General features: G+C 36.2%; 1 protein-coding gene across 2 annotated transcripts in view; it reads left to right on the forward strand.

Moving 5' to 3' along the window:
* The window catches only part of LOC136831461 (uncharacterized), a 174,069-nt gene that overhangs the window by 8,855 nt on the left and 155,214 nt on the right, over positions 1–10,000 (forward strand). For both annotated transcript variants that reach the window (XM_067091951.1, XM_067091952.1), the window contains exon 2: positions 7,297–7,789. In XM_067091951.1, coding sequence (XP_066948052.1) covers positions 7,302–7,789 — 488 coding nt within the window. In that variant the 5' untranslated portion in view covers positions 7,297–7,301. The remainder of the gene's footprint in view (positions 1–7,296; positions 7,790–10,000) is intronic.

Genomic DNA, 10,000 nt, shown 5'->3' on the forward strand with positions numbered 1-10,000 from the left:
TCTAAGTCATTGACTTTTTAAAAGGCAACGCCCTCGTAGGGGGTTAGTGCCGTCAGTGCACCTCATGTGGTGCACTGTAAGCATTACTTAAGGATCTTTGCAGCGTGCCTTCGGCCCCTAGCTGCAACCCCTTTCGTTCTTCCTACTGTACCTCCGTTCATATTCTGTTTCTTCCATCTTACTCTCCACCCTCTCCTAACAGTTGATTCTTAGTGCAACTGCGAAGTTTTCCTCCAGTTACACCTTTCAAACCTTTTACTGTCAATCTCCATTTCAGCGATGAGTGACCTCATAGGTCCCAGTGCTTGGCCTTTGGCCTAAATCCTATATTCAATTCAATTCAAAAGGCAACGCAGCTGTCGACCAGGTTTACCTTGAATTGCGTACAAGTGCTTTCCTTCGGTTGGATGGAAAGTATATGTCATTTGATTCTGTCACAGCCTACGATGCCGATCGATATTAGAGCGAATGAAGATTAAAAATCTGTATACCGAAGAAACATTCTGTAATATTGCAAAAATTACGATTTGATACATGGGTTATTGGATTTCTGTGTTCCTATCATAGTGCGGTGTAGGAATCATAACATAAGCTATTTTGGTGACCATTAGTTTCGCTGTTATTTGAATTTAGTTGTTTCTTTGACTCCCCCGCCTGCCCTCATCCATCAGGTTGAAAAGCTTTGAAATTGTGGCATATGGCTCCCAGCTGAACTGGAATTTATTCAGCTGATAGATATCGTCGCTCAAACAAAATCTCCGATAAATTTTGATAATTTTTTTTTATGTGAGGTCAAGTTTAACGCCAAGTTCACTTTATAGATAGGCCAAGTCAGATTCTCAGGTCACTTTTAGTAATGTCACATTAAATGCCTAGGTCACTTTTTGTAAGGTTGATTTAAGTGCCCAGGTCTCTTTTAGTAAGGTCGAGTTAAATGCTCAGGTCACTTTTAGTAAGGTCAGTTAAATGCCCAGGTCACTTTTAGTAAGGTCAAGTTAAATGCCCAGGTCACTTTTAGTAAGGTCAAGTTAAATGCCCATGTCACTTTTAGTAAGGTCAAGTTAAATGCCCAGGTCACTTTCAGTAAGGTCAAGTTAAATGCTCAGGTTACTTTTAGTAAGGTCAAATTAAATGCCCAGGTAACTTTTAGTAAGGTCAAGTTAAATGCCCATGTCACTTTTAGTAAGGTCAAGTTAAATGCCCAGGTCACTGTTAGTAAGGTCAAGTTAAATACCCAGGTCACTTTTACCTAGGTCGGGTCAAATGCCAATGTTGACTTTTGTTGATATCGAGTCAGATGTATATGTATTTACAGTCATTTCAAATAAAATGCCTAGGTCACTTTTTAGTGAGGTCATGTCCAATGCCAAGGAGATTTTTTTTTAAGGTTAGGTCAAATGACCAGATCAACCCTTTGGTGAGGTCAGGTTAAATACCCAGGTTGCACTTGGTGAGTCAAGATCAAACAATGGATGCCATGGATAAAATATGAAGGAACTTCTTTATTCCTTCATCGACGTCTTGGCTCGTGGAATATTCATGAGAATATTTTGAACCTACAGGAATAAAGATCTGAATAGCCACAACGTTGGAAAAGGAAGTGAGGTCCTTTTATGTTGGAAACTGATATTTGCGAAAGACTGGTCAATTCTTTTATAGGTTATTTTCCATACACACACATACGTACATATGTATGTGTGTGTATGTGTACATGTATGTATTCACATATACAGTATGTATATAGATGTATGTATACACACACATATATATATACATAAATATATAAACCTTTTTGTGTGTGTCTGCGTCTGTGTGTATGTATGTATGCCAGGAGTTTAAATTATCGATGCTACATGTGTCGTAATCAAATATGATGAGCATAGAGAGAGAGTGAGCGAGAGAACTTACGCATTATTATTATTATTAACACCAAGGAAGTTTGGAGCAAGGCCCTCTCCTCCATTGCCTTAAAAGAAGACGCTTGCGTTTCATCTTGACTTAATTAGAATAAGCATTAAGGAGTCTTTGCCTTAAGAGAGAGGCGCATGAAAGCGACTCAGCCCAATTAGGAATATTTCATTAAACAAGCCGTGGAGGGCGACCCAGGAAGGCGGGGGGAGTGGGGGGAATCCCTCCCCCCCTCCAGGAAGAGTGGGGAGGGCTAGGGTGCCATTGGCGACGGCTCTTTGAATGCTGTGGTTCAGAATGGAAATTAGGACTCTCTCTCTCTCTCTCTCTCTCTCTCTCTCTCTCTCTCTCTCTCTCTCTCTCTCTCTCTCTCTCTCTCTCTCTCAAGTCGTCTTCATACATATTTGACATAAGATATCTTTATTTATTCACTTTATTTTAGTGTTTCCAAGTTCACTTTGGAATTAGATAGCAGCTGCTTACTTCCTTTACGGAATCGCCTGTCAATATATTTGTTAGTGCTTACACAAGGCATACGTTTTCAGTATTATAATTCATATTATTTGTGTTTTTGCTGTCGAGGTATGGCTGCGAGTACACAGCAAATAATGTTATCTTCTGAGGCATTGAACGGAATGTTTTCATAGATTGTACAGACCTTACGAAGGTTCGTTGCAAGATGTACCATTTCATTGATGTTTAATAATCCGATATTGGGATGAGAGAGAGAGAGAGAGAGAGAGAGAGAGAGAGAGAGAGAGAGAGAGAGAGAGAGAGAAAACACAAAAATGCTTAAAATAATATCCTCTTAAAACACAAAAAAATGCTTAAAATATAATATCATAAATGCGGTAGTAATAGTAAATACAGATCGTCGTAGCAATAGTAACTGCTTTTTCAAATATCAGCGATAGTCATAGTAAATGTAGGTCGTAGTAGCAGTAGCAACTGCTTTTTCAAATATCAGCGATAGTAATAGTAAATGCAGGTCGTAGTGGCAGTAGTAACTGCTTTTTCAAATATCAGCGATAGTAATAGTAAATGTTGATCGTAGTGGCAGTAGCAACTGCTTTTTCAAATATCAGCGATAGTAATAGTAAATGTTGATCGATAGTGTAAATGCAGGTCGTAGTGTCAGCAACTGCTTTTTCAAATATCAGCGATAGTAATAGTAAATGTTGATCGTAGTGGCAGTAGCAACTGCTTTTTCAAATATCAGCGATAGTAATAGTAAATGTTGATCGTAGTGGCAGTAGCAACTGCTTTTTCAAATATCAGCGATAGTAATAGTAAATGTTGATCGTAGTGGCAGTAGCAACTGCTTTTTCAAATATCAGCGATAGTAATAGTAAATGTTGATCGTAGTGGCAGTAGCAACTGCTTTTTCAAATATCAGCGATAGTAATAGTAAATGCAGATCGTAGTAGCAGTAGCAACTGCTTTTTCAAATATCAGTGATGAAAATAGTAAATGTAGATCGTAGTAGCAGTAGAAACTGCTTTATCATCGTCATAGTTTACTTCTGCAGGTATTATGAATGAGCCTCCCATACGCAGTCCATTCATGACTCCCGCAAAGCTTACGAGATGCTGACGTCACGAGGGAGGTCACGCGTGAGTGTGTCCAGGAGGATAATGGTTCACAATTTTTTTTTTCTATTTTCCCTCCTACGCCTTTCTTCCCTTCGGGGTATAGACGGTCTCGTCAGTTCCACTGGGCTTGTGTTGATTTCATCGTAAAAAAAGATTCAGTCGTTTTTCTCGTGTTAGAGAACTTTGTGTCGATGTTTTGTTGGTTTTTCTTGGTTAAATGTAATTCTGTTATTAGTATTACTCGGTTTTCTGCTCTAGCTGAGCTTTATTTGAAGTTAACTGTCGATATAACTTGATAAACGATTGCTTCTTTTGGAAATACCGGTTTTGGACTGTGGATACGACTCCCGGGGGATGTGCATTTTGAGACATTTTTATCTATTTTTCTGTTTATTAATTTATATTTTTCTATTTAATAAGTGGGATATCTTCTTTCTGTATTTCCCTTTACTTCCTCTTACTGTACTCCTTCCTAGTGAACACCATATTCTTTGGAAGCTTGGATTTCAAATCAGTGGCCCCTGTGGGCTTGTCCCATATGAATAGGTTTCATCTACTGAATAAAATAATAGAATGTAGAATGATTCCATCACCATGGAATTGGGTAATTACCTCATCGAGACCCTTCCCCGAGTGTGTCCGTCATTTTTTTTTTCTATTGGTTAAGTGTGGACATTGTAACGGGATACGAAAACTTACTAAAAAGAGGAATGGTAAAAAAAGCATAGAGGATGTCCGTTGGTATTTCTTTGTAAAGTGAAAGGAACTGGTCTTAGAATATCACGGGCGGAGAGAGAGAGAGAGAGAGAGAGAGAGAGAGAGAGAGAGAGAGAATTTGTAGGCTGAAATTATGGGAAGTTTCTGGCATAGATCCATTGTACAAGTCCTCCCTTTCCGTAACCTGATTTCTAAGAAGAAGAGGGGGCGGTGAGGGGGCAGTGACAATTTTAGCTTCTTACTTCTTCGTGGTACTGTACTTTATTAAATCCCATGCCTCACTAATCACGGAATGCAGAGGGCAGAACCTGTACTATTTTCGTACCTTGAGAGTTGCCAGTTTCACTGAGGAGTCAAAAAGAGTGAGAGAGAGAATTCTGTAATTTCCAAGGCTGTGCAGCTGAGTGGAGTATGACAGTATACTCTTTAATAAATAAATAGATAAATAATTTATATATATATATATATATATATATATATATATATATATATATATATATATATATATATATATATATATATATATATATATATATATATATATATGATATATAAAAAGTTTACATATATATATATATATATATATATATATATATATATATATATATATATCATATACATATACATAAATACGTAAAGCTTTACCACCTATACATACGTGTCTCTTTTATACTCCCAAACATTAAGCCGAAACATTACTCGATATCGAATTCACTTTATTTTGGAAGTAACTTACACCAGTGCCGAGTGATAATTATTCAGTGCGTCTGCCCGGCCTGAATTCGAACCTATGCCTTTTGGTTTAGGTGCAGTAATTGAATATCGACTCAGCCAAAAATGGATAAGTCGACTGTCTGTCACTGCATCAAAACCAGAAGGGCAGATGCACTTATCACTTATAATTTTCCATGAATGTAAGTTAATTCCAAGGTAAAGTGAATGCGGTGTCGAGCTATATTTGTGGTTATATATATATATATATATATATATATATATATATATATATATATATATATATATATATATATATATATATATATATATATATATATATATATATATATATATATACACACACACGTATGTCATATTTTATTTTTGCGTCATTGGCCTTCGATGTGACCTTTTGCTACTACTTTTACTATTAATATAGATAATAATAACCTTATTAAGGGCAATTCCTTAGATCTAACAAAAGAAGATCGCAGCCATGACTGCTTCATTGAAAGGTCATAAGACCAAATGACTTTTTGCGTGAGTGCGTTTGCTTTTGTTTTGAGCAAGGACAGGCAGGATTAGGAGGCTCCAAGATTATGGATTATTGACGTTGAAGTATATTTAGATCGGTTTGTCTTTCTTCATCTTGCTTATGGTATTAGATTAGATTTCTGTTAGTGAATTCTTGTTCATACTTTGCATTAGGTCAGACTATGACTGAAGTATACTTGGAAGCAGCTCTTCATATTGTGTATGAAGTTAGGCTACGTCATAATGTATTTTATTACTCGTGGATTTTTGTAGATCATTCATTTGTTTTTTATAAGCTTAGTGCTTGATGTTTACATAGTTCAGTATGCTGTATATAACCCCTAGTCTGCTGAGTATAAATGAAGTAGTTTTAATACACTGGAAGATTCTAGCTTTAATATGTATGCCAATGGACCAATATTGTTTATAAGGAAGCACTGGGAGGTTTATTTAGCTTAAGAACTTGGGATTAAAGTACTGCGTGCTGACCTTCATGCATATTGTGACTGTGACTGCGTGTATATCAGTTGTTAATTTCGTTTGCTATTTCCGGGTTCCGTTACCTCTCAGAGTTTACCTGCATAGATAAATAGGTTAGCGATATTTGGCCGGATGACGTGACTGAGTATTGTTCCTGTTGACAGCACGAAAAAAGAAAAAAAAAATGGCGGTAGCACTTTGATGTATGATGACGTCAGCAGATTTCCTTTGGCCTACAGTAATTCCTTGATGATGAAAGATTGTTTGGTCTCCTGCATTTGTTCTTTTGTGTCGTTTGTATATCTTATTTTTTTTTATTTTCTATTGTTGTACTTAGTTCACAGGAATTCATTTATTCGCCATTTATAGGAGCGGTTGTCCAGACTTTTTTTTTTTTCTTGTTTTCATGAAGGCTGGTCTGGATATGGACATTGATTTGCTCGTCTGGTCGACCTTCGTATGAGTGTATAACATTTGTCCTGTTCACTTTACCTTTTGCCTGTTTATTTACTTGTGTTAATGGCCTTACGTTAGGTCTTTTGCAAAATTACTCTTCGGTGTTTGTCTGTTTGTGAAGTTTCCGTGCTCCGTTAATTGACCTGTGTTTACCGTGTGTATTCTTTTGCAAAGGGAACAGAGATGGGCAGACTTATGCAAGCGAAGACCTCATGGGACGAGAAAGCAGGAAAATGAACAACAGTAATGAATTATGTAAAGGACATGTCTCATGTAAATCAGTGGTTTAAGACTGTATTAGGTTTTTGTCATATATATATATATATATATATATATATATATATATTATACACAGTATATATATAGATAGATAGATAAATATAATTGTATATTTATATATGTTAATACAAGACAAAAAGTTGCAGTGATTGAGCACTACCTCAAATGGAACATAACCTTTACATAATTCATTATTTTTATTTATTTTCTTACTTGCTCGCCTCGTAAGGTCTTCATGTGCGTAATTATATATATATATATATATATATATATATATATATATATATATATATATATATATATATATATATATATATAAATATATATATGTGGGGTAGCTGCTCGTTACTTTAGCTCAAGTGGGATAGATTGGAGCTAGTTGTCCAGCTGGGGGAGAATGGGTCATTGACCTCGTCAGGATGGCAGTAGGAAAAATAAGTTCGTAAAGTACAGTAAGAGGAAGCAGAATCGGACAGACCCATTTGCTGGTTCTTCACACCACTCGGGGCACTGTTCCATTCGGTGACAGATGTTTTTGAAGAAACCTTCGAATTTCCCATATAATTGCCCTGAACACGTCATATCGGTGTTAATTTCCGAACTTCTTCTTCGGCAGGAATTATGCAGAGCGTGGAGGGGTTAAACCATGAGGAACAGATGACGTTGTCTCCAAGCCCGGCCTCCGTGGCTGCGTCTCTCCCCATCACTTCCCCTTCTTTAGCGTCCTTGCCATCTCCATCCTTAGCCTCCTCCCCTCCTGTGTCTTCCCCTTCGTTAGCTTCCTCTCCTCCAATCACCTCACAGATCTCATCGTCCGATTTGACTTCCATATCCAACTTGAGAACTACCTCATCATCTCTCCTGCATCTCGACAAACAAGCCAGTCTCGCCAGTAAGTTGAGGCGCGGGAAAATATTAGCCAACCACACAACCCCGCCTAACTTCAATGTGCGCTCTTCGCTGATTGGCGAAGAGGACGACGATGGGCGGAGTGACATTAGGGTTCTGTCGCCCTCATTGGTTAACAGCCAAGTCCTGTCCAAAACGCGTCCGCTCTCCCCGGATCCTCCTGACCCCATGGCTATTACAAATCTTCCCAACGGTGAGAGGTAAGTGTAGATACATTTATAGCATTTTCTTTTGGAAAGTATTCTTGTATTGCTAAGAATCATCACTGTTTTCTTAGCCTGGACCATTTGTTTTTGAATGACAGGAGTTGCCAATTGTTGCTAGAGTTTTATCTCTTTGGTCACTCCTGGATTATGAGAAGTTGCTACTCTTATATTTCTTTGAGTATTAAGTCTCGTCAAAAATAACTATACTATTTTTATCTCTTGTCCAAGAAAGCAGTACGTTACAGAGGTTAACATTTTTGTTAATTGTAAAAGTGATTAAAGATACAAGCAAACTTTTATAAACTCTTAGATGAATTTACAAAGATGCCAAAGACTTCTTTAATACTCTAGACAAGACGAGTTACTTAATAATTTAATGTATTTTTTTTTTGTACATGTGAAGAGAAAACGCCAAAACTACACTTTAGCCTCACACGTTGACAAGGCAAGGACGATACATGCAGCATTGAACCCTAGGTTAGATTAGGTTAAATAGATTTACTTGTTTTTTTATTATGAATTATTTCGATAAGTTGCCAGACAAGTGATTGCTTTAAAGGTCACAATAAAAATTTTGCCTCAAAATGATATTAAATGTTAAATGTGCATAATGGATGGTGCATTAACGATAAACTGCTTTTGATCATCATTGAAAATAAAAGCACAGCTTTATTTAGCATAGAAGAGTATTGGACACACGTCGAATGCTTGATCAAGAAGGTGTGGACTTGAAATGCATTTATTAATACAGGAGGTTATCAAGTAGTATATTAAGTGTATAATTTAATGTATTCATGGGATACCGGACGAAGAAATGAGAGAAATTCAAATGAAAGGAGGCAGTATCAATATAATTTAGATAGAAAATGTGTAAATATTTATATAGAATTGGCATTTTTGAAAATATGTAGAATGAGAAAATTTTATAGAGTTCATAAGGTATATAGAAAGTGCAGAAAAGAAATAATTAGGTTCGTTCATAGTGAATCTAGTTGAAATAGTTCACTATTTATTATGAAAAAACGAGTAAATTTTAAAACTAGAATACATATGAACACTCCTTTAGCAATACACACAGGTGACGTCAGTGGTAAACAAGCAAACCCAAGTGACAAACATTACCAGTAATTTGTCATCATGTAGCTGAGAATCAGTACTTATTCCTTCCCGAGAAACCCTACTTATTCCTGAACAGGTGACCTTCATTTTCTGACGGGGCTGTTCACACCTTTCAGAGGTTTCTCGTTATTTGCCTTGGATAAATATGGATATTTAACTTGACTTCTGCGGGTCTGTTTGGGTCAAAACTTGTAACAAAGTTTTCAACCTGTTCCCTTCGTCCGATATGCATAAAATTCTGCCTGGTTACTCAGTTCCGGTGACAATACAACCTTACATGATCAGGAGGTCAGCAGTGACCTTTAGTGACCCTACAGTGACCTCTCCCAGTATATCAGGATTTGTATGAAACTCTTTGGAATTTTCATACCTTCTTTGACTTGGTAGAATAAGTTAATAACTCTACGGATTTTTCAAACCGTCTTTGGCTCGACAGGATATCAGGTTCAATTTTGTTAGCTACAATCATAAATCGGTGACAATTTCTGTCAAAACTAGTAAGTATAAAATAAAAAAAAATTTAAACACGCTTTTATCAGAATTAACTAAAAAGTAAAAAATAATTTTTTGAGACACACCAGGATTTTCTTACAATTAATCATGTCTACAAAAATAAAAGCGTGGACGCCAAACATGGAAGGAAATGCTTCAGGAAATAACAACACATATTTCTTTTCTTGTAGTATTTCTTTCCATGTTTGGTGCCTATGTTTTTATTTATGTCGACATGATTAATTGTAAGAAAATCTTGGTGTGATTCAAGAAATTATTTTTTTACTTTTTTAGAGTATTTTAATAAAAGCGTGTTTAAACATTTTTTTTAAATCTTTTTATTGTGTTTCTCTCATTATTTTCTTAATACTGTTGTATTGCAATTCAGCCTCCCAGAGGATGTCGTGCAACTGGAACTTCAGAAGTTCAAGTTAAAATGCAATGCATTACTACCTTAATATTATTCTTCTTCCATTTTGATACATTTTTATCTATTTATTTATTTATTTATTTATTTATTTTTTAATAAGTGGTATCTCTTCTTTCTGTATTTCCCTTTACTTCCTCTTACTTCTTCCTAATGAAGCTTGAATT

The sequence above is a fragment of the Macrobrachium rosenbergii genome, chromosome 48 (genome assembly GCF_040412425.1).
Source record: "Macrobrachium rosenbergii isolate ZJJX-2024 chromosome 48, ASM4041242v1, whole genome shotgun sequence".
NCBI classification, from domain to species: Eukaryota; Metazoa; Arthropoda; class Malacostraca; order Decapoda; family Palaemonidae; genus Macrobrachium; species Macrobrachium rosenbergii.